This window comes from Athene noctua, chromosome 7 (genome assembly GCF_965140245.1).
Source record: "Athene noctua chromosome 7, bAthNoc1.hap1.1, whole genome shotgun sequence".
Taxonomy (NCBI): Eukaryota; Metazoa; Chordata; class Aves; order Strigiformes; family Strigidae; genus Athene; species Athene noctua.
Genome location: NC_134043.1, coordinates 13066925 through 13093093, shown reverse-complemented (window position 1 = coordinate 13093093; position 26169 = coordinate 13066925). Strand labels below are relative to the sequence as shown.

At 41.3% G+C, this 26169-nt stretch overlaps 1 protein-coding gene across 3 annotated transcripts in view; it reads right to left on the bottom strand.

Moving 5' to 3' along the window:
- SEMA5B (semaphorin 5B) overlaps positions 1–26169 on the bottom strand; it is a 276944-nt gene that overhangs the window by 65078 nt on the left and 185697 nt on the right. For all 3 annotated transcript variants that reach the window (XM_074910110.1, XM_074910111.1, XM_074910112.1), the window contains exons 7-11: positions 18323–18385; positions 8690–8788; positions 7664–7877; positions 4834–5119; positions 420–555 (exon numbers count right to left, since the gene is read on the bottom strand). In XM_074910110.1, coding sequence (XP_074766211.1) covers positions 420–555; positions 4834–5119; positions 7664–7877; positions 8690–8788; positions 18323–18385 — 798 coding nt within the window. The remainder of the gene's footprint in view (positions 1–419; positions 556–4833; positions 5120–7663; positions 7878–8689; positions 8789–18322; positions 18386–26169) is intronic.

The following is a 26169-nucleotide window of genomic DNA, read 5'->3' as shown; positions in this document are numbered from 1 at the left end:
TCCTAGAGGTTAATTACCCTTCTTGTTTAAAAACATAGGTTGTGTCCATTCTAGTTTGACTTTGTCCACCTTCAGCTTTCAGTTGTTCCCAGTTTTGGTGGGGACATGTCCCCTTGTGAGGATCACATTCTCGGAGTTCATGTGTCAGTGATGAGTGCGACAGAGATTTAAATCATTCAGTATTATAAAAAATCTAAACATTCCTATTGTCGGTGAAACCATTCAATTTTTGCCATGAATCCTATGGTCTCAATAACATGTGGCAAGGCATTCCACAGACTAAAACACTCATAAATGTGGACAAACACAATTTATCTGCACCATGGATCTACCTGGAAAAATGAGCCCCACAAAAATCAACCCACTGGAATGACAGAATGTAGAAAGAACTGGAGTAAACTGAAGGGCAGCAGCAGTACCTGGAAATTAGGGATGGGGTTTAATGTTGGCAGCCAGGCTGATCTTGGGTTTTCTTGGTAACGGAAAGGGCCATTAAATGCCTGAGTAATGGCACTCAGATTGAAGGCACACACTGCTGAGGCAGCTATGCTGTTTCTGGAAAAAGGGAGAAAAAAATCAATTTAATCATTAGAACATTGACATTTTTATCATAACAAACTACACATAAATAAAATACATGTAAATTGCTATGTAGATGTACAGTGATACCAATCTCACGGGGAGTAAAAATAAATAAATAAATTGTAAAATGCAGAGGGCTTGCATGACAATTTTGAGAATGAATTTTAAACTTGGTGTTAAAATGTCTGTGATTTAAGGGCCACAAAAGCAGTTCTGACAAGAAAGGTGAATACAGTTTAATTTGCATGGATTATTTGTGTCTGGTTTTATTTTTTTAACAACCCATCTATCTTTATTGATTACAAACAACCTAATTTTTAATCTCTTGGTGTTTCTCAAGGTGAAATTCTGTTTCTACAGGATCCTGAAATCTTCAGCTATAAAATATATCCCCAAATATTTGTTGATATATATAATTTTATTTTTATATATACATATAAACATATTTAAAAAAATACACACATGCAGGGGAAGGGAAACGGTGACAGTGCAGGCTGGTTGTTACAGCAGCTCAGCACGCAAAAAAGGTCTTGCTAATACGTGAAAGCCTGTTTTCAATGATCACAGTTCACTTCTTTGTGTTCCCAGATGGGAATAGCATCTGTCTCGGGCAGACTGTTCACCATGCATACACCAGCCAGGGGAGGCATGGATAGGGAAATGCCACTTAGGAAGAACTCTTTGGAAGGGAACTTATTTTAGGGATGCTCTGCTGCCCAGTCAGACTCACACACAGATCAGTCGGCCTTTGCTGCCCCATTTCACTCATGGAGGACCCATTTCTGCAAGGCCCTGAGCAGGCTCAGCAACTTTTCCCTTAAAAGGGTTAGAGAGTGCTTCCCAATGGTGAGGGCACCTCAGGGAAGCTGGCCCAAAGAGGGATGTTTGCTAAGTGGTAACCTGAAATTCAAACCTGCTCCCAGCTTTCCCTTTCCCCCCTGCTTTTTTTTTTAAAAAAAAAAAAAAAAAAGGAAAAGAACATTTAGAGAAAAAGATATCAGAATAAAACTAAAAATAGGTCTAGCACAAGAGACTGACTTGTCACAGTGCCTTTTAAATAACCCAAGCCCTGCTGTATGTATCTTTCTGCTAATTAAAGCAATTTGAATTCTCTGAAAAGAACACATTTTTTTTTACTAAACCAATAATTACACTCTCCTGCACAAAAAAACCCAACCAAAACCTCGCTCCACCATTCCAGGCTAGAAAGCAGAACAGATTCTTTCACAGCATATTTCTTCCGAGCAGTACAATATCAGGAAGAACTTCTTGCTTTGCCTTCCCATTCTCCCCTCCCGCCCCTGTCCCTTCCATCCCGGGAGTGATGGAGTAGCTCACTTTGAACATGTCAAAGCAACGCTGGGCGAACCTTTCTCCACTTTTGTCTGAACACCGCTGACGCAGTGCATGCTCACAGTCGGCAGCTCTTAAGACAAAGCTAATGATGGATGACAAGTAAATGCCTTGAGGCACACATGGAAGAAAAAAAAAAGAGAATGAGAAAGAAAGAAAAAGGGAAAGAAAGAATAAAACATTGCTAGTCTAACTAAAATATTTTTTTTTAAAAGGATATTTTTGGGGCTCTGCTAAGGACTCTACAGTTTAGCCCATTCCCTTTGCTAGAGAGGACAAAGGAAAAAGGTTTTCCATTAAATCTGTAGCCCATTTTCCTTTTCATCTGCGGCCTGGCATATTTCCCATCCCTCCCTACGAAAAGTTTGATCCCAATCTCAAGCCAGTGACATCAACTTGTGCAGCCGGCCCTTGTGTTGTCCTGGTGTGAAGTGCAACCTCCTTTATTCCCACATCCTACTTCCTGTGATTAACCAAGTAGTTTAGAGAATGGGTTAAGTTCAAGGAGGCTTTAACATTGTCTCTATTGCCTCCTAGAAAAGTTTTAATAAAAACATGTTAAATATTTCATCAGCAGTTTCCCCAAAAAGCTCTCTTTCCCACTGATTCATCTGGATATAACAACATGAAGCAATAAATCTATATGTGGGTGTTACCACAACCACTAACACCGCTTTGTTATAAGATGACCCTAAATGCATTAAACATGAACTTTCCAAATAAAAATACCTTTAAAAAAAAAATCATAGTTTTGTGTTGCATTGGTATTCTGTTATAACGAAACTCAGACTGAAGCATACATCAACCCTCTTTGGTATGCAGAGCTCATGCAGCATGACATAAGTCCCAGTGGAAGTTAAAAGAATAATTACCATTATTTCTCCAGTCGGATGACAAATTGGAACATTTTCACTTTGAACTCTCAAAAGAACATCATGTTGTAGGCCCAAAACACTGCTTGATCTAACTTCAGCTATTATCAATAACTCATTTCTTCAATTACACAAATGTTACATATTCTGTTGTCCTCACAAGATGCAAGAGAGAATGTACACCCATAATGTATGACGAGTGACTTAGGTGTAAACCCAAAGGAGATGGGTAACACTCATCACATCTCATGTTAAACCTGGGAGACAGACACAGCAGAAGAGAACTCTTCCAACCAGTAAGCCTATGTCTCCCCACTTATAATCCAAAAACTGTACTGATTTGATAAATATAGTACAGTTATTAATAATTTTCTTATTTCCAACTTCTGTTCTTGGTTGGATAAATGGAGAATGGATAGATAAAACATTATCACTATGGGCCTGAAAGTCCTATCTGACTGGGAAACCCCCCCCCAAAAAACGTGTCATCTCAAATACCCAAAGAAGTAGCCAAGTTTCCTTTTAATGTTCAGGAAGTTTGGCTAACATCATCTGAATGTTTTTAGAGAACAACTCATGCTCCTTTCAGTCCCAAGACAGATTTTCCCCAGTCCACAGTCAAGGTGGAGTACTCAATCTTGTTTATTTTTTCTAGTTGCTTCTGCACTGTTTCACTTTTGGCTGATGTTGGTGATGGTACTGCAGGAACAAAACATGGAAGATTGATAAGGGTGGCCAAACACTTACCTACTTCTTGGCATTTACAGAGCAGGAATAATATTTAGGCTCTGTTGACTCTCATAGTGAAACTCCCAACAGTGCTTTAGCTCAAGAAGATGGGGCTGATGTTTTGTGACTTCAAGGGCTGAAGTTCAAGCCCTGCCACACCATCAAGTGACATTTTAAAACAGGAAGGCCTGTACTTCAGTGGCGTTTCACTTCTTTGGTTTGCTGTGGGCTTCCTGGAAACAGACCCTTATTCATATTGAACATTACTCCATTGCACACAAAAACCCCAAAGAAGGTGGCTACCCAGCAAGAGGAAGGCACTTTGAGTGTTTGTCATGTGGAGTAACTCACTCAGAATTTCATTCTCAAGTTTACACATCAGGATAACACTCCCCTGGAGAACATGTATTATTGAAACTCAATACCATGCAGACTGGTTATAGCTTCAAACTTATCATCCTAGCCTTGGGCTTCAGAGAAAAAGTTATTTGAATTCTCCTGTCTTAAAAATATACATTATGAGTTTTTTAATATATTTTTTAATTAACTCCTCTTCTCCTTTCTGCTTTCACAGCTACACTAAATCATTCCAATTACAAGTTTTTTCAATATCAAGCCAAGAAGAGGTGATTATGAAGTTTCAGAAATCATGCCTTCCCCTCAGAGTTCTAACATGGCTTTTGATTCGTGGACTTGAAACAGTCTGTAGCAGAGGTAGAGTCCCCCTTGGAAATGTCAAATGCTGTGTAGCCTGCATGATCTCACTTCTATAAATTGTTGTTCAACAGCGATTTATGTTGATTTCAGTCTAGGCTGTTGTGATCCCATCTGCCTCATTCTCCTTCTTCCAGTCCTTCTCTCCCAAACATATTTACCTCTCCATCTCATGGGCTAGCCCCAGTGTTCGCACAATTGTGTCAAGATTGTCCAGGAAGTTAGCCTGGCTGAAAATTAATTACATTTTTCTGTTGGGTCATTTTTAGACCAGCTCTCTGAATTAAACAGTAGCATTGTAACTGCAAAAAGTCAGAATTCTGTCACAGCCCAGGTTTATATCTAATTAAGTTACCCTAGAACTGCACAGTCACCTTTTATGCACTCCAGGAATCTATGAAACATGGATTAAAAACATCCTAAAGGCAATGTTGCCATGATGGGTAACACCGACCTATCTATTCCTCCACATTAACCAAAGGATGTTTCACACATGATTGCTCAGACTGTCTAAGAAATCGGGATATTGTTAGTCTCAGATTGCTAAGGATAGAAAAAGGACAGTAAAACCCGTGCAACTTACACATTAGTAGTGAAAACACCATAGATCAGATCTTGCTCAGGAAGGTAGAAGGTGCTTTGCAATTCATTATAATAGAAAGGGATTTCTCCAGCACGGGAGCAGTTCAGCCTAGCTTTCATGAAAGTTGTCCATGTGTCCTCCAGCAAAAATCTCCCTCCAATATCATTTTTGCAAACCCTTGCCACACGAGAATACACAGTTTTCCCACAGTCATGTTCTACCGCATTCTCACGGAAGAAGAAGTAGGTGAACAAACCGATGTCGTAGGCAGCAATAAAATTAGGCTCTGAAAAACAGACATTTGAAGAGATTTATGCAGGTCAGAAATCAATCCATGCTCACTGACTAGCTCAATGCATTACATCGCCAGCTCCCTTTATGCAGGCTGTCAAAGCTGGGACTACAGGAAGTTCGAAGTCAGCAGAGGACATAAAAACCGTAGATGGGAATAATGATATATGGGGGTACAGCTATCGATCCATTTTTCAGATCTTGGAAAGACCCCATTGTTTCCCCACTTTACTGGCAAAGCTGCTACTGATTGCAGTGAAAGCAGAGTTCAGCACTTTGCATATGCATGACGATTCTCTGTACTTGTACTCATTTTACAACATAAAACATTCCCATTGGGTTCCTTCACCTATTCACTGCTGAAGTGCACCTTATGATGTGTTAAATATGCTGTGTGCATCCGCCTGATTCCCCAGACTGCTGCACTGAAACATTCAACCTACTCTCCCAGCACAATCACATCTGGCTTTTATCATGAAGCCCTTCCAGTTTCTAGGCACAAAAGATTGTCTTATGTCCGTAAAACAAAACCACGCCACAGACTGACAGCATCGAAACAAGCTCTTCTTAATTATTTTTTTCCTAGAATTATTGTTATTATTTTCACAAGAAATGAAAAGAACCTGGAATTGGGTTTGTAGCTAATATTTTAATTGGGCATTTAACAGCTTTAAAGAGTGCGGTCTTTTATCCCAACAGTTTCTTCAGCAAAGGGAAAAGATTGGCCAATGAATAATACTTGACTAAACAAAAAAAACCTATTGGTTTTATAGGGTGCATTTACAATGTTCATTTCTGAGCAGTGCTCAAAGGAAGAAGAAAAAAGGAAAGTACAGAATTCCTTTAACGCTGCAGCCCAGGACTGAAAGGAGAACAGAGTCATGGCAGAGGGAGAGGAAGGCAGGCTGATGCTGCTGCAAGGCAGGTTCGGGAGGCAGATGATGAAGAGGGCACTGCAAAGCATCTCCTGTCAAACTTTCTCCTTCAAACAAACAGGGAACCTTAAAGGGAACATCTTGATCACCAGTCTGACCTTCTGTCAAACATGAACAAGAGTTTCACCCTGTAATTCCACCATCAGATCCTGTAACTAACAGGTGAATTAGACCACATCTTTTGAAGGAGATCCGATCTTACTGGACAATGTCACAGGGCTTTACATCCACCACTTTCCTCAGTGACTTGTAAGACTGTCCCAGCTGCAACCTGTACTTCTTTTTCCATTTGACATTATCTGGTTTCAGCTTCCAATCACAGGCTCTTGTCATGACTTGCCTGCTAGATTAAAGAATTTTATCCTGCCAGAAATCTTCTCTTGATGTAAGTACTTCCATATCATGAACAAAACACCTTTTATCTCCTTTTCAGAAAGATAAATTGAGCTCCTTAAGTCTCTCACTGTGAGGCAGGCTTTCCAAGCTTCAAATCACTCCATGGCTCTTCTCTGAATCATCTTCAAGTTTTCTGTTTCTTGTTGAAAAGTGGCCAAAACAGGATGAAATTACTCCAGTGTCACCAATGCTGCACAAGGTTATAAATCCAAGAGTCACGTTAGTCTTTCCATTCACAGACTAGAAACTCAGTTTCAGTTTGTCTTTCCTTAAGCTCCCCTGTTCCAGTGTGGCTTTCTTCTGAATTCTTCATTCACATGCAGACATGAAGCACATATTTCTAATGAGTGTATATGGGTTATGCTGCTTCTTGGTCCTAATTCATAGTCTTGCCCAATTATATCCTTCTCCTAAAGCTCTGGATCACCATACTGACTTCAATATGCCTGCAGAAGCCTAGTTCAGTCTCATTAAGCTCCAGGGAGCGCACAGTCCCCCTGCTCGTATCTTTGATTGAAAGGTCCTGAAATCCAACAGAAAGATTCTGAATATCTTGTCAAATTACCTCAGTCAAACGAGAGGGGGGGAATACTGAGATCTCCATTACTACAGTCTGCTCAGACAAGACGTGCTTTGCCCCAGTCAGAAGATGTGAACCCAATGCAGGAATTACTGGTTGAAATTCTATAGCTTGCCTGATGCTGGGTATTATCACACTGGGGTAACAGCTGCTTTTAATAACTACAAATCTGCAACAGCATGGGTTCACATGGAACTTAACATGCTGTGAAATTTCTCATTTTCAGACTGATCTTGCACTGAAACCAATGATCTTCAGCTGAGTCAGTGGAAGTTCTACTTAGCACTGTGCAGAACTGGGTCAACAATATGATGCTTTAAATTGGTTTTGATGTTCAAATCTTTGAGTGGTTTTCTTGTTAAAATGATGCATTTGGTAATCTCACAAGACAGAGGTGCCTATATATGTTAAGTAGCCTGTAAAACCCACTTTCTAGATTTGAAATCAACATCTCTGAAATACTTCCAGGCTATTTTTAAATGTCTTCTAAGCTGCATTGATTACTGCACCGGAAGCCCTTCTCCATCATAACTCTGAATCTCAATATGAAAACAGAGGGAAAGATTTACAAGCCTGTCAAACTGACTTTAATACACCTCTTGCTCAGTTATGACCCACATGACTTTACCATTGAGCCATTTGGAGTTGTATTGTGCTGTCCTAAGTGGGGGAACATTTCCAAGGCTGCGGTAAATAGCAGGATCCCGTCCAGAGAAATCAATTACAGTTGCAGCATAGAGTTCTCCTCGTGATGTAATCACAGCTGTCGAGTTATGCCGAGGGTCGTATGGGCATCGAGCCGCTCCATTAATTCTGTCAATGATTTTGCTAAGATTTCCTACCTGTATTTAAAAGGAGAGAGGAGAGAATTTAAAGAGCATCTGGCTTTCTTACTGGTATAGAGAATTCAGTTTGCCCATGAGTACCTGCGAGCAAAACTCTGGTTTTAAAAAATCAGGCAGCTATAAGAATGTAATGTCAGTGATGACTGTAAATTGATCTTTACATCCATCGTTTGCCAATGTAATAAGAATGTAATGTCAGTGATGACTGTAAATTGATCTTTACATCCATCGTTTGCCAACATAAGAAGTTGTGTCTGAGCCTCACTGATCCTACTGCTTTGTAAAAAGGGTAATTCCTCAGCCAGCAAAGCCTGTAGGCCCCAACCCACTCGGTGTAACCGGGTGCTCCTGCTGCTAGCACAGGTTTCTAATCTTCCAGACACCTCCTGAATGCATACTGGCATTAAAAATATAAAAATAAACATTGCTCTGGACCTGCTCCTGCCTCCCTTGAAGCCAAAGGGAATTTTGCCATTTATTTTAAGGAAACATTTAAGTATTCAGCTCAGGAGGTACTCACAACTAAGCTTGCCTGTATTCCCCACTTTCAGCAGCATACCCGAGGCTTACATGAACAGCACTTTGTCCAGATCCATTTTACCCATAACATGAGGTTTTTGTTCCCCACCTGCACATACACCCACTGCCCCAAAGCAGCCCAAAGGGACCCAAAGAAGAAAATCAAAATAATTTCAGATCAGCTGCATTTGGAACATATTCTCCGCAGCCATGATGCCCTGCCAAATGACTGGCCTTCCCCAGAGCATGTATCCAGCCCTCTCCATCACTGTAAAAGAGGCAAAACAGACCTGTCGACTGGAACACACTGGTGAAAAGGCATTGGTACCACAGGTAAAAACCTTCTTGCCATAAACAATCAGCACTCGGACATAGTTCTGGCACTCGTCCTATAGGGACACAAGACAGAGAAAAAGCATTTTTGAAAAGGAGACTGTGGGATTATTTATTACATTAAAAAAAAAAACAAAAACTTTATAGCAGCTGAAATACCCCTTCCTTAGCTCTAACTCGGGCTGAGGTTTGTTGCATCAAGCAGTGCATGGCTGTAGGGAGTTAGTGGTCTAAGTGAGCAAGCCCAATTTGCTGGTTATTTCTCTAATAACAGCCCTGCACAGTCCCTGGAAAGGATGTTGTCCATCAGGCTGTACTCTGCATTAGCTACAGAAGTGCCTCTTTGTGTGCTCTGCTTAGACTGGAGGAGGAATTCTCCCTCTCTTCATGGTGATACTTCTGACCTATTTTTCCCAGTAATGCTGCAGCTTTGAAAACACTACCTGGACATAAACTCCAGTGAAGGCCAGTGAGTCCATCTGCACTATAACTCACACCAGTCCCAGCAGGAAAACAGCAGGAATTTTTCTTTAATAGATCAAGCTGGTCAGGAGAATCTCATGCTTGAACAGGCTGTTACTTTCCTGCCTCCTGCAAGGATTGTGTGCTCAGGATTTTCCATGGTAGAAAGAGTTTCTCTTTCAGGCCAGACCAGTGAGAAATAGCAAGTCCCCTCTTCTCAGCTGCACAACCACTTGCTGGTACAAATGGGCAACTCCCTCCACATGCCAGTCCCCAAAGGTGTGGGGCTCCTGTCGTCCCACGCTGGGGTAGGGGTGGCAGCACAAGATCGGATTTGGCTTTTTTTAGAAAATCTTCTTCATGTTGTTGAAGAGAGCCATAGTCTCTCTCCCCACAGCCTAATATCCAAAAACCTGTGAACTGCAGATCAGACTAACTGAGCACCTCCAGGGAGTTAAGCGGTGGGGAAGAGGCCGCGTGAGGCAGGGACTTTCTAACAGAAGGCACAGGGAAAGGGAGGTGCGAGACTAGCATGCAGCTCTCACAGGCAGTGCAAGAGGCACAAGAGCCGCCAGCCCCAAGGTTCATCCAAACAGTTCTGATGAGAGATCAGGCACCAGCCTGCCTGCCCTGGGCTCTGGGGGCACCTCAGAGGAAAAGATATGAGCAATGGCTAATGACTGGCACCCATAGGGCTCCAAGTGAAGAAAGTCTATTATAATTACTGTTTAGGAAACTTGGTAAAAAATAACAACCTCAGCTGGGTTATCCTGGCTGCTGTGCTTTCCCCCCTCCAATAGATCATAATTTGCCACTAAACTGAGTTTACAGCTGGAGACACTGCTTCTCCTTCTGTAAGGAGCAATCACTCTGCAAGCTTCCCTGTCTCACAGGGCTCCACGCTGTTGATCATTTCCCTGAAGACTTCATTTGCAAGATTCAGCAGTGTGAAAACACTCCCTATCATCTGTAAAGGAGGAGGCTTGCTTAGCTGGATTACGTGCTATCTCCTTTCATTTGCTATATGGAAGTCAACTTGCTGAAGGATAGCATTTAGCAGAAACCCACCAGCGTTAGCCACAGAGAAGCGACTGCATGGGCATGACATGTGGGGCTTGCTTTTGAATGGAGATCACAGGATCTGCACTTCAGAGCCATCCCAGGAGCACTTATCCAGGGCAGAGGGGCTCCCCCCGGCCCAGGCAGAGGCTACAGAGTGCCACAGAGCAGGTCCTGCCAGTCTTGAGTCTCAACAGGGGCACTGGGGATCAGATAAATAATACCTGGCACTCAAAATGAGAGCTTAAATTCATAGCTGGGTCGATTCAGCACTTCCTATTTCAGAAGCAAATCAGTCATGGTGACTGTCTATCTCAAGGTCTATGAAATAAGACCTCGAGAAGCACCGTCCCACCTGCTGTGTGTTGAGAACAGAGGTCTCATCTCTTCCTTTAATGAGACGAAGGGCTTGCCAGCCTTTCTGCTCTCTCCTGTCATTGTTACATGGTGCTGTGAGCCCTGTTAGTTATTCCCTGACCTAGAGATGTCTACATTTCATGAGTGGGTTAAGTAATTCCTCTTTCTGTAGACCACAGTTATTCAATCCCATATAATACTAGGACCACTATATATTTAACTGCAAAGTACTAGAAATTCTTGAGAGGATGCTATAAAAAAAAAAGATATGGGCTCCTCTCCCAACAGGGTTTTGGTTTCAGAATATGATTGATTTGGCATCTAACCCGGAATGCAGCTCTGTACCCAATTTCATACAATAAGAGAACACCCATCTGCTCCCTCCACTTCCACCTTTCTCTGCTTTGTGCAGAGTCTGAGCATAGCTTCTGACCTAAACCAGCTAATAACATTTATGTTGCTGGACCCTTTCCTACCTAGGTACTTCAATATATTCCTAACTAAAACCTGTCCTGCAGAAATTTAAAGTCCTAATTTGCAGAATTCTCTTCTTTGCATAGAACTATATTAGAGATTAACGGACTTCAATTTCTATCAAAATCTTCCCAGCTCAGAAAACAGCACACAAAAAAGACTTTCTCTGCGAGGTCATGTGCTGGATGGTCTTCTGGAGTCTACTGGCAGTGATGCATCTGTTGCACACTTTACGGCATGATGCAGTAGCCTGGCTTAGTAAGGATGTTGGAAGATGGTAAAATATTGTGTTATTTTAGGCTAATTAAGCACGGTTTTATTTGTACCCATTCAGTCCAAAGCAGAAGTTATTTACTGAAACCGAGGAGAAACCATACTAGCAAATATATCTGCTGCTGTCTGAACCTGCACCAGAATAGTTAATCTATGACTTCCAGCCCATTCCCAACTGCAGTAGCAAAGACAAAAGAGCAGTCAGTATGAATGAGGTGTTAGATTGGAAACATTTGACAGCTGATACTTTTGAGGGAACTAGATGCACCAAGCCCACTAATTATTTCACTGGCTGTAAGAGGCAAAAACTGGGGTGACTAGTGGATGTTTCTACTCTGCTTAAATAACAGTGCTACTAGGTGTGGGCCATACCCAACCATAGTTATTTCTCTGAATTAACTGAGTAGGCATTTTCCCTGGACCTGCCTTACTGATGATGGTAATAGTGCACCATGCTCCTGGAGGAAGATCAATGATAATATGTATGCTTCATACACTGGTCTCAAAGCAATTTATACAGCTTAAAGTAATGCTCTGAAACAGATGTACATTATCTGCCCTGTTCTCTCAGTTGGGTGAATCGAAACATGCGGGTGCTAAAGGACTTGCCATGGTGACACACTGAGTCAGAGGAGATCCTGAAGAACGCAACAAAGGTCTAACTACCAGACCACACTTCTCTAACCTGTCTGGCCTGAAGAGGAATACTGTGCTCATCTCATATTTCTCATTGCTGTATGACGCACTGCCAGTAATATCAGTCTATGAAAACCTCCAACAAAAGCAAAGAAGAATCTGAACCACTTAAATGCTTCAGCTTGCAGGACTTTTCTCAAGACACTGTTGGTGAGATTCACATAGTTAGATCCTCTTTCTACCCTATTCTCAAAATAACTACCAAGGAACAACCTCCTCTCTGTGTTCTTTAAACTAGCCTGGATTTGCTCTGAAAAGTCATTCAACATGCTGCTCTCTGCAACAATTCGTAGCTGAGACCACTGGTGAGTAGAATGATCTCACAAAACCCTACAGAAAATGGGAGCTATTTAGTGCAGTTTCTTCCATGGGGTTGGAAAACTCTAGGCATGCAGGATGCAAAATTCAGACGGGCTTTAATACAGCTGGAAAATCTGGCAAGCTTGAATCCAACTCTGTCCAGACAAGACAATATTTGGATCCTGCTCTCACATTATGGAGCAGACAGTTAAATCTGTGTATGATCAGTCTGCAAATCTCATCAACAGAAGATATTATTTGGATTAAGAGATTAAGGATTTAAATAAAGGAGGAAGACTGGGTATTTATATGGTTAATGAGAATAACCCAGTTATATTAGTTGGGATTATTATTAAATATATGGCAGAGCTGATAAAAACCTGTGGCTCACCTCCAGAGCATTAAGCATATCTCTGATTTTCCTATGAATTGCGTGTTACCCACTCTGGAGTTCTTGCTCCTTCCTCAAAATTATCTCATATTGGTCCCTTTTTTGAGATAAGACTTTAATTTGAGCAGATACCACTTTTCTCCAGCCTAATGACCCTTGTTTTCCTAGAAAGGAAGAGTACATGACTTCTAATTTGAGAACCAAGAGTGGTGCCCTGTTACTCTCTTCAATTTGTGGACAGATCAGCAAATGGAGGGGCTGAACTCCTGCCAGATTTGGTTTGAGGTAAAATTCAAAAAGACATTTTCAGGATGCTACAAATAAAACAGCTGCAGGTGCCTCCTGAGTTGTTTCATTTTTCGTCTCTGAACACTGGAGTTCTTAAATGTTATAAACTCTTAATCTCATTGTACAGATGTATTTTTTCTTTGGAAGCATAACCATATATAAGCACTACTTTAACTGGCCTTTTACTTTGAATAAATCACTGAAGCCCTGTTGTCAGAGATCTCCTTCTAAATTTTTTTTTTTTTTTAGGCTAACACTATTTCATCACATACTGATATATTTTAATCATAGATTAAAAACACAGTTACACACTGAATGAGAAAAATAGCTGTTTCAGATGGTCTGCCATCCTCAGTAAAGAAACACAAACTTCTGGAGTACAACCTCGAGTTCAGAGAATAAGCCAGAAGAACTCCATGTTACTCCTTCAGTGACATTTTAGGGTGAAGCAAACATTTAATTTATCTGTTGCAGTTCATCACATTTTGTTAAAAAATAAACAGGACCTAACATGTTCTCGAGCACTGTTATTACACACTTTCAGTTATCTATATTTATTTCTTTGGACAAACAATTCTATTAATTGGTTAAAGCCAATGCCCCAACCAAGCTGTCTTTCTCCTTTGAGTGCAATAGATAGCAAAGAGAATTGCTAATGATTTTTTCATCCAAGTTTTCTTTAATGGACTTGAAATCAAATTTGGGGGCTGATTCTGCATTGATAGCTTAGCAGAAGTACTGAATGTAAGTTCAGATCTCTAGGAACATCTGCAAAGGGGGAAAAATATCTGACTGCCTCCCAGTTATTTCTGTTTGCCTGGGGATTTATATGGTGCCTATCCTACCTGGATGCCTATTATTCATAAGTGGTGTGGAGATTCCCAGCTCCACTAGATAACCAGAGGGCACATCCTCTGTATGACACAGAACCACCTGAAGGCCTGAAACAGCTGATTCCTCCATTAGCTCAGCAATTTCTGCACCAAACCCATTTAGTTGAGCTGAAGTCTTGGGCTAGGATTTCTCTTGTGTGAATCATAAGATCCTCCAGCATCAGGACATCATCCAAGCAAAGGAAGAAACTATGCTGGCAATACAGTGGGACAACCACCAGCTGGATGCCTATCAGACATTTCTCTCGGTTCTTTCTTGCCCCAGAAATGTTATTAGTGTGTCATCTTTCTCCTGTACTACACAAAGCTCTTAGGACAGCACGTAAGAGCTGCCATTTTCACTGTCATTTTCACAAATGGTTCCCTTCCATGTTTTGAAATGATGGTGTGCTGCTTTTGGAAACTTAACAAATAATTCTGTGCTTAGACAAGACAAAGATTGAAGTGCTCATGTTTAGAAAGTCACAACTTTCCACGTCAGGCAACATTCCTTACATGTGGTGGATGTGGACTGTTATGCAGAGACAAGACAATTACAAACTAGAAGCTGAGCAACTCCTAATGAAATTAAATACACCTCTTCCCCTTCTGTTCTGTCCATCACTCATTTTAACTACAACCTCTGAGTGATTTTGTTTGGAAGACAGAACAAAACGCAGCGTAACACTGACTTTGTTCTCTGCATCGTATCTCAGTAATGTGGATGTTTTCCAGGGTACAATTTTAAGGTGCTGATCTCGATACATTTTATAAATGCTGCAAAAATAAGACTGATTACTCATGGAAGCCAGCATGGATCTCCAGAGACATGGCAAGTAAAGCATGTACAATTCTTTGAGGAAACCACAAGTTTTAGTTGATAAAAATAACATAAATGAAAGAGACTTTTCAGAGGTTTTAATACCACATGATATATTGCAGAGAGTTAATTTTAAAATCATGTTCAAGAACTTTACATTACATTACATTAATGGATTAAAATCTGATAAATTACCGGGCTGAAAAAAGTCCTCAGAGTGAAATCGTTCATAAACTTGCTGTTTTAGCAGGGCCCCAGATGCAGTGGTACTAGCCCAGTTTGTGGATAACCCAAAGATTACAAAAATAGTAGTTACCAGTGAGGCCAATGCATCACTATATATATAGTGATATATGCTAGAATGGTTAGTGAGATGGGCTCAACAAACAAAATATATTTTTGTAAGATATTATCCTTAAAGAACAAGGAACAAGGGGACTCTATGTATAGACTGGGAGATTACATCCCAAGACTAGCAACTGTGAAGAGGATTTAGTGGTCACAGTGGCTAGGCATGATCTGCTATGGCAGAAGAGCTTATGAAACTGCCATGTATATGAACAGAGGAGGGTGAATAAGAGGTGGAAGACTGTTTTAATCACACTCAGGCATTAGAGAGATTTAAAAGGGAATATGGGTGAAAATCTGTAGTGTGCAGAAAACAGACAAAAAATATTCAAGGGCAGTAGAAAAATGACTTAGAGAAAGAGGCTTGGGGAACTCAGCCTAAGTACTGATTTGACAAAAGCATATAAGTGCCTTTGTGAAAATAAATATTGGTAACTAAAGGGCTCTTTAATCTCAGAGAAGGGCAAAATGAGACCCATACACTCAAAACTGAAGCCAGATCCAAAGAGGGAATAAAAGATGTGTTGTTAATAGGGAAGGTGGTCTGCCGTTAGAACAAGACAGCAAAGCACAGTCAGCCCATGTGCTTCAGGCCTTCAGTTCAAAACTTTTTGCCTTCCTTAAAAAGGTGCAGCAGCCAAGCACAAGTTACTGAGCTCAGTTTAGGAACAGGCAGGTGAAATTTGTGGCCAGAGCTACACAAGGTGTCAGAAGAAATAGGACCTTCTAAACTTAAATCTGGGACCCATATTTCTCATCTCCTTCTTCTCTGGCCAATAGGTACTCAAATTTTGAGTAACAGTCATGCCATAATAATTATACTTCTGTGATATGCATTCTGTGGCTTTTAATCTTGCACTTCTTATTTTCCTTATGGTAAAGCTCTAAGCATTTTAGGAAGAGATTTTCTAAGCAGCAGGAAGAATCTGATTTAGATACTCAACAGGCATAAGAATGAAGGGGGGGAAAAAAAAAAAAGCATTTTAATACATTAGATGGCTTTGAAAACCTTACCCTAAAATACATACATTATTAAATGGGCAAGGAAAATGGACCAGTCATATAACTTACGCAAACTACACTGTGAATTAATGTAAGAGCCAAAGGTTCTCCTTATTTCTAGCCTCTATCACCACATATCTAAGTGCCTGACAATCCATAACATATTTATCATCAAATCACCTGTGCTAGGTAGAAAACAGCCATTAGTCAAGTTTTGACAAAGCAGAGCTAAGGCAGACAGAGCTCTGCATCTTGTCCCTGCATCTTGTCCCAGCATTGCTCAGCAGAATCAGAAATGTTCACATTACTGCTGCCCTGTTTTGCTGCATTTACCCAGCCAAGGGCAGAGATGCTGGGTCAGAGCTGGACTTCTTAGCTGGAGTAGAACACTTCACCAGCTGGCTAGGCTATCCTTGGTATTTCTGGAGTTAGCAGTAAGTCATTTCTCTGCAGTGTAATGAAAAATGAATGCATATACTCGCCCCAAGAGGGACTCAGCCATGGACACATGGGGTAGAGTAGATACAGACTTTGGAGATCTGAATTTACTCAGCTACTGCAGAATCCTTCTGCCTTTATGTCTTCTTGTCAGACTCTTAGTCAACACCTCAGTTTGCCATTAATTTTATGTCAAGAAGTATCTAACAATCTGCTTAATTATTGTTCCTCAGAACTTCACACCCATGGCCGCTGTGCCCATCAAACAGTTTCAGGCTCTGGATCACAATCAGCATAAACTCAGCTGTTTAGAGCATTATCCTCATGAAATTTTTGGCAAACTCTTTGCAGTCTGAGGAGACAGCAGCAGCGAAGATACTCAGACCATCGCTTTCTTTTGGCATGACAGTAAAAAAGATAAAGTGAAATTATTCTAGAATTTGTTCAGTCAAATGCATGGCTTTCTCCAGAGGTTGACAAAATAATTCTGGGTTATAAATTCAAATTCTTTATGAACAATAGGATACAATTTAAATCTCACAAACTTTACAATGGAAGAAAAGAAGAAAATCCTTTCTTTACATATTTTATATTACAAAGATTACAGATTCAAAAATTCCTCATGCCTTGGGTTTTAGAGTTTTTAAGCTTTGTTCAACTTCTATTGGGTTCTTCTTCTCAGGGCTGGCCATGTTTGGTGTTCATCTAGCTCAACCCCTTTGCCTCCATGATGTTTTCCTGCATAACACAGATCCTACATGAAACTCAAACAGATGTTCTAGGATACCCATACTTCTGTTCTCCACAACTACATGAAGCAAATTGTTGCCTATCTGGCAAAATTCAAGCTAGCTTTTTTGTGTATATACAAGTTAATACACAATCACATTAAGTTTATTATGGAAAATGAACGTGGTCAATAGAAGATTATATAATCCTGTGTTTAAAGCACTGAACTGGAGCTTGGCAGAATTCCAGCATTCTGGGTCAGCCACACAATCACTCTCTGCTTGACTGTGTCTAAGCAAAGATCGTGTTTATCCTTTCTTATCCTTTGTCCAACTCCTTTGGTTTAGATGGAGAATTCTTTGCGGTGTAGCATTAAGGACAATAAGACACCCTCTCACCCGAGGCCTGAAGATTTTTGAACAGTACCAACATCACATTTGAAAAATCAAAATATCTCCTGCTTTTAGGTAGGTGGCTTTTCAGAAGAGAGGCAGAAAGGACCTGTGTTTGGATCAGAAATGCCTGCAAACTCCAAACTTCTGCGACAGCAGGCATTGATTCAAGCAATTCTTACTTTAAACTGAAGTTTAGCAGACTGCACCTGCGTCTGAAGGAGCTCTGTGATATTTCACCTGAACAGATTCCAGTGTGCTAGCAGATGCAGTTCTCACATTCAGGTGAATTATACAATGATGAACTCTATCTGCAAACAAGCACTGAAGCCCATGTGGCCAAATGCCAGCAGTTCATTGCTGAGTACCTTGACTAAGCCACTCTGCCCAGCCTCAGACCCCACTGCAAGATGTTACCCCTGGCTTGCCACCACTCTGCTTCTTGATGTGTCACAAATTGTGTCCTCTCCAGCACTGAAATCACCTTTAAATTTCATGCAGAGCGACTCTAATAACTTGGACAGGGGGCCTTTGAAATGGCTTGCTTGGTGGTGCTTATATACTTGTGGTGGTAGATCTAATCTGCGGCAAATTTACAAGCTGAAGCTGGTGTCAGATGCTCCCTGTGTGGATTTCACATGATGCAAATAAATTTACCCATATCATCATTGTAGAAAAGCAAAACTTACCTCGGTTTTTCCTTTACTTTGACAGGACCTCCTGGTGTCTTCATCTGAACCCCATGCTGTTGCCTGAGAAACCAAAATGCACAAGTCACATGACAATGCCACCAACCACCATGTCTAGAGACTCCCAAAACAAGAGCAAGTATCTCCAGCCAATTTACACAGCCCAATTTAAAAGCAGCATTGTGACGGTAAACATGTATCTCTCTCCCACTGTGCTCACAGTGCACACAAATGATAAATAGATGAGAAGTCCAGAGGCAGAAGCAACTGGAATGTTAACAGAGAACAGACTTTAATTTACATGTAAATACAGCTTCTGATCATCATTCAACTGGAAGGTCCAAGACATAAGCCCCGCACACTGAGCCATCACCTTCTTTTCAAAGAGGACAGTGCTGTATAAAACCGCCAGCTTTCATCACCAAAACGAAAACCTTCTCTACAGCAAAGTCCAGTAGTTCTGCACAAATCGGCTGGTCTCCTTAAATTTACCCACAAGATTATCACCTTCTAAGTAATCCTGCAGAGAAGTGAGCTGGATAAAACAACAAATGGGAGCTGACAGGCGAAACCTGGAGAGACGGAGACGGAAAGCGGGGAGAAAGGTTGGATGGTGATTTGTGATGCCAGACAAGTGGGGTCAGATCCTGAGGTGGAGTAAAATGCATTAGGGCTGAGGGCAGTAGTCACTGGGGGCCGTGAGCACATGGGATCCCTAGTTGGCTCTGACTGACTGCTTCAGAGAGAAGAGGCTCCATCCTTCACAAGAAAAGTCAAGACCAGCAAAGCTGCATTACAGAGAGCTTTTAGATTTAAAATATTCAGCAACATGCCCAACCATTCAGTGCCCTCCGCAATTTTCCTCCCTTCAGCACTTTTTTAAAATAGTCCTAACAAATTCAAGCAGGTATTGTTAGCTGGAGGTGAAATACATATAAACATCCATACTATACATAATACATCATTCTGAGTACAAGAAAAATAGCTCTGTTACACAGGGAAAGGGCAGGCTCACAAAGTTCAGATACAGATCCAAAACTCCCCTAAAAGAGCTAGGATTTCTTTTTTTTTCCCCAGTCCATTACCAACGCAGGAAATGGCTTCAAGGTTCGGTCCGGATCTGAACTCTTCTTGAACCTTCTTACTGCAGCTAATATATTTTTTTAAACACTGGGCTTCCATAGAAATTGTCCCCTTGACACATGAAAAATCCTGGGTTTTGCAGGAGAAAGATGGGCGACCAGTAAGAAGAGAGGATTGATTTTCTCATCCCCAGCTCAGGTCCATGAAGACACTCACTTAGATCCGCATGAAATACCACTACCCAGGAAATGCATTTATATACAACATTTGGAGAAGGAATATTTCCACCTCATTCAGAAAAAAAAAATGCTATCTTCTCCATTAACCGAGCATGCAGTTCAGTTTGGCTTAATATAAGGCTTTATGAGCACAGGCAAAGATCTGGTGGGAGAAAGGAAGAGCACAGGTCTTTCCCCAGGGGTTGCTTGGGAAATACCTCCCATGTACTGCAATCCAATCCAGGCTGAAGGCCAACATCTTGTGCTTCAGACGTGTTTTTGTGAGAGCTGGGATAAGTTCTTGCTGGAAAGGATCATTTAGCCATATCCTGAGAGGGGATATGTCACTGGATGGGAGACATAAGCCATCACAGGAGAGCAAGGAATTTTGACTCGTGACTCCCAGGAGCCCTTGACATCTGCAAAACAAGTGCGCAGCAGCATTTTGATCCCCAGTCCCAAATCTAGCCATATTCATCTAACCACATTATCCTTTTTCCTTGGATCAACTTTTGACACCCTTAATACAAAAAAAAAAAAAAATCCAGAAAAGAGGCAGCTTATTAGGTGGCTCTTCTTCCCATTTCAAAAACAGAGACAGAGCACTCTGTTATCAGCCCAGTTTACCTTAACACTGCTTGACAGGACAAAATGAAAACAAAAATTGTTGGTTACTTTAGCAATCGATGCTGCTCCTCTGCAAATACTCTGGTTCCTCTGGGACTGCAGCAATCCAACAGAGAACAATTTGGCCTCCTAGGGGACACCTAGTTCTTCCTGTCAGACACCTGCACTGAAGAGCTCTGAGGCATGTTGTAAACATAGCTCATGTCAGAGCACTGGTCCCTTCCAGCTATGTTTTCCGTGCCTAAACATCTTCTTTTATTAGGCAACACTGCCCTTCAGCTTTCTGAAGCACTACCTTGATGAGTCTAGTGATAACAGAAGTTCTTGGTGATGGCCCAAATTACAGGAACATGTTGTTTGTGACTGCACCATTAGTCAGGGTGCACTTCATTAGAGCTAAGAGGATAATTAAGCAATATGGCAATCTAGAGCATGTTTTACAAGTCCCACACATGTCTTTAGTGGGATAGGGAGGAACTAGTTTGACGGCTGAGTAACTCCAATGACCTCTAGTGACTCAAAGAAAATATTCATGACCCTGCAAAGCAGAACATCTTGTCAATAATAAAAATATAATTGCAAAGCCAAGGAGCTAATGTGTGTTTAAATAATTGTACTGGAAGGTATGAATGTGCACCAGTCAGCTGGCCTACAGCCTAGACAAGTCCTTCTGCTGGGCTCCCAGGAGCCCACACACATCTGTGGTCACGACCTCTGAGTTGGACCTGATAAGAGGTCCTGGGCAGGCTTAGACCTCTGAGCTTGGGTCTTTCACATGAGCTTTCCAGCACTGTTTGGTTTCTTTACTTGACTGATCAGCTGTCTTTTCAGATCAAAATTTCCTACTCTTGTCATCTCTGTTGTCTTGGACTTCTCTGTGCAAACTCCCTGTGTAACACTGGTGCTCAGCTTCCTGCATCTCACTGGTATGTCCAACCCAGGCCCCTCCTTCCCAGATGAAATTTTTCTCCTCTGCCTTAGATTCATTTGCTCCAGTATCAACTACATCCTGGACATTTGACTGAGAAACCTTTAGACAGATCTCTCTCTTCCAGTGTACATCTGTGTGTACCCATATGTTTCTCAGTGAGGCAGACACCTACTTAACACTTGTGTAACACTACAGCACTGTATAGGATGCTTTGTGCTTTTTTACCTTCTTACTTGATCATAACACTTCACAATAGCCACCTTGTTGCACACTAACTTAGCTGCCTCCCCTCCCTTTCCTCATCTCCCTCCATAAACCAAAGAAATACTATTTCTTTTTACTGCTGAAAGGTGCCTCTGCGTGCTTGGCTGAGGTACAAATTGTATCCACCAGAAGTTTTTGGTCACTCGGTTGGGTCATCATTTTGAATTTATTATTCATTTTCTCAGTTGTCTGAGCCATTTAAGATTCCCAGCTCCAGGAAACACATCTGGGATTATTTTTGTGCCTCCTGCTACACATGTAAGTCAAAAATAGCAGAGAAGACACCTCTGGACTCATGTGGCAATAAAACAGCTTTTATGGCATGGTCATGGAAAACAGAGCCTGGATGAAGATGTGACAAAACTGGGAGCAAGGCTCCATACAAACACGGGACAGCGTGTACTTTCTCCTTGCTGCTTCCCTACTTGTCATGTGCTTAAGCAACCAAGGAAACACCTTTTTATGCTGTCAGGACATGAGAAATTCCTCCCCTTACACGCCTACCAAGAGCACTCCAGCTCCTCATGCTACCTGCTTACAAGCTCTCCAGCATCTCTTCTGTTCTACATTTCCAGAAGAAATGCACTTTCTAATAGTGTTCCCAGCCACTTTGAGGACCTCCTCTACAACCACATGGCCTATGTGCAGAACAGAGCAACACTAGATTCATATGCCCTGTGAATGAAACAACCAGCTCAGGGCTGCAGCTGCTGTGTAAAACAAAAGCTGTGCCGAGCACGAGCAGGACTGCCCAGACACCCGGGCAGACCGGCACCAGGGTACTAGCAACTTTGTCCCTGAACTGAAAATGCAATTAAATGTGCCTTCCTTCAGCCTATTTGTATGGACACCTGGCTCTTAACATCTCCATTTCTGTTCCTGAGTTCTATCCAGGCAGAATTTCTCATTTTAAAAAAAAAAAAGAAAAGAAAAAAAAAAAGAAAAGAGGGGTTGTGTGTTATTTCTGCATCTTTAGGAAGTCACACAAAGGAGAACAATCACAGGAGAAGCGGTTATGTGTACAACCACATGTACCTGGTGAGACACTACCCAGCTAGAAATTAACAGAAATGGGCCATAATGGCTCAGTGCATATCTGAATATGTCAGATATGCACTGTCACACTTGGCCACAGAAAGAAAGAGTTAATGTCTCTTCTACTAAATTATGAGCATCATGGTTTGCTCCCAATTCAGACCACAGATCAACAGTGCTCTAGAAATTCTGGTTTGTCATGTGCTGTCAAATCAGTTATTCAGCACGCATTGCTGAGAGAAGCTTTCTAGATACATTTATTTAATTACCTGCACATCCCAATGTTGGCATCCAAAGTACCTGCCTGTCACTACCAAGTCGTGTTATCAATAGTTATGTGCATCCTCAAATGCTGATGTGAAAATCTCTTTGACTTCTATGGATCAGCTTTTACATTCAGGCCAGCAATTTATAATTACTTCAAACACCACATATGAATTTAATAGATTAAGCATACACTAATCCCTGCACTGTACTTGCACAACAGAGTTTGCAGGGTTTTGTGCAAAACCAGAACATTGCTTAAAACTGGGAAGACTGGAAGAGAATAGGTTACATGCATATTTATTGGGTAAATTAAACCCGTTCTTAATTTCTAAAGTCTTTTATTACAAACCTATTCATCTGTTACCAATCTCACTTCCATTAAGTACTCCATGCAAGCTACTGGCAGCCTTGCATGCCTGCAGACAGACCCAGAATCATGTTGTTCAAGAGATTATTAGGGGGAAAAAGTGTAATACAAAAATGTTCATTGTGTATGTTTGGAAGGAGACAAAAAACCCCAAATACAGGCTTACTGCAAAAAAACCCCAGGGACTGATTCTGTGAGGTGCCCAGCATTTTCTAAGAAGTACTGTGTTTCTCAGGTTCCTGCTAATGTCAGCAGAAGCAGAAGCAGCACCTTGTGTCCCAGGCTCGGGTCTGCAGGGATTGCTTACGGCAGGAGCTTCTATTTCCATCAACCCTCCGCAGTGCCCACAGGAGACTTCTCAATCTGCCCACAGAGTAAGAGGTGATTGTGGTTTTCCGTTTGTGCCATGTAGGGCACCCCAAGCAGAGCCTGCCAGTCACATCAGCCTTTGCTGAGTTATGCATGAGGAAGGAGGGCAGGAGGTGTTGTGATATGACAGTTACTGTGCACTAGAGACCTGAGCTGGCAGAGTAATTTCTTTCCCTGTGTATTTATTTACATCTTCCTTTCCAGTAACTGTACAAGGCACTAGTATGTTCAGAGAAATGTACCTCTGGAAAAAAAATACTTGCTTCGAAGGCAGCTTCCTGGATTCCTTGTACCAGCCCAAAATCTCTGTATTTCTTATTTGCATTTAGAAATTTTTTTTGGATCACTTTATTTCACAGCAAGAATGAAGACTTTTCTCCAAGTCTAGGGAGAGAGGAACATGGAGGCACCAGGTTTCTGCACTGCATTTAATTTCTGCCAACTTTAACGGAAATAAAGCACATATTTACATACCCTACTGGACCAGTTTAGCTCAAGCACATACTTAAGGACTTTGGTAAACTGGGGTGCAGACCGAGTCTTTCACACAGTGGCTGCTCATAGGCCAGTTCATTCCCCTATAAGATGTCAGCCTCAATCTTTTAATCCATACCGATGAATAGATTTCAGACCTCTAAAATATCACCCTTAGATTCTTTTTTTCTATGTTCTCTATACTTTGCAGTCTCTCCACTAGACAGCACTAGTGTAAAACCACCCTTCCCTCGGTAAATTCTATGGCATTTAAAAGAAATTGGTAAACCCTGGGACTTACAGCACTTAGAAGAAAAAAAATTTTTGAAAGACAGTTCTAAAGGCTAGATGCAGAAAATCCATTAAAAGGTTCTTGTTTAACTTTGGTTTCTATAATGTGTACTGTAAAAACATTTCTACAACACCTTGGCTATTTCTTCCATATTTAATCCTCCAGGACTTCTCCATAAAGACTTGCTGCCTTAGTCTAAAGGTGGAAAGTTAAATTCCCTTTTTGAAGCATTGTCTTATGTCTCTTGAGGACTAGGCACATTTACACTGCTCTATAAATAATAACTTATTGAAATATAACTTCTTAATAATGAAGCACAGTAGCTTAATACCCTAGAGGCCATTTCTGAACACTGGTAATTTATTAAAACTGTGATAAACATGTCTGATAAACAGATAACTAATACCGAAAGAACATAATGCCAAGCTTCAATAAATAGTTCTGCTACATACTGCAGTATACAAATTACAGATCACTGCTGTGTGCAGTGACAGGTATGAGGAATGATCACAGGATTCAATCAATTCACTGCAGGGAGAGGAGGGGGCTTGGAGGAAGGGAATTGAATTGTGTTTTATCAAATTATTAATTGATTTCCCTTAAGTGATCTCAGATCCTTCAGGATGTGGTAAAACTCAAGATGTACTTTTCATTTAAACTAAGTATCTGTAGAGCCTATCAACAGACTGCCCCAGTGGCATTCTTCTGGAGTGGCTGGACTGTCAGTCAGCTGGGGAAGACCTCAAAATGTAACACTTCAAAGATGGAGATTGGCAAACATGCAAAAAAAAAAATCCATCAGTGGGCTCCAGTTCTCATAACCTTAATCTCTGAATCAGACCTTCTTTCTGTAAACAAAAATCACCTGCTTACTATACTGGGACTGATTTTGGCCTGGCATTTGTTGGCTGCTGAACACAGTTGCTTACTCTATTCACATCAGAACAGAATTAGATGCTACATACTGGCATAGTAAGGAAGGAATTATTAAACAGAAATAACTTTCTCATTTTAAGAATAGATCTTTAACTCAGCTCCAAATAATATAATCTTTGGATATTCATGTTTCCCTGTCTCATGGACTCTTATCACATCCTTGCAAAGAGAGATGAAATAGCCTGAGTTCAGGGAGGGAAGTTCCTCCACCCTGGCTCACTTATTGTACAAAACTTAAAGAAAGGGTGTACATCTGCACCCAATGGACAGGGAGGAGAGTTACCAGGAGGACTGACTACATTCTCTTAGTTGGTTTCATTCTTAAGCCTCACTGTTTAGAGTCAAGTCTGTCCTCCCACCTTATGTTTTCTGACTGTATGCACACCTGTATGGAGAATTGCTGTAACATCCAGCAGAACAGGGCCTCAGCCTCCAGGTATGGGAGCTCTACTCTCTTTCATCAAGTTATCCCAGCCCAGTGAGCTACTGTACATCAGCTGAGTCATGGTAACCCACTCTGTTCATAGTCCTCTCTTATCTCAGATGCAAGGTAAAATGCTTCACGGTTTTCCTCCTGGACAGAGGGCACATCCCAATAACACAGCTCTGCAGCAAGCAGTAAGCGGGTAAGCTCCTGTACCTCTGTTGTGTGTCTGTACAGAGACAAACTGTTTTCAACTGCAAATGTTAGTTTGTGAGGGAAAAACTTGCTTTGAGTTCTTGTTGGATGGTCAGTGCTACTGATTTTCTCTCTTTCACAGCTTCAAAATCCCTTGTTATTATAGGAGCATGCAGAGGCATGAACTGAGATTGCGACCCTGTATTTCTAGGCAATATACAAACATGCTGTGGGAGAGAATTTCTGTCTGAGAGCACTTACAAGCTAAACAGACAACACAGGCACATGGGAAAAAGGAAAACCAGAAGCACAGAGGTCAACTGACTAGGAAAAGCCACTGAGCATGTCAAAGGCAGAGATGAGCA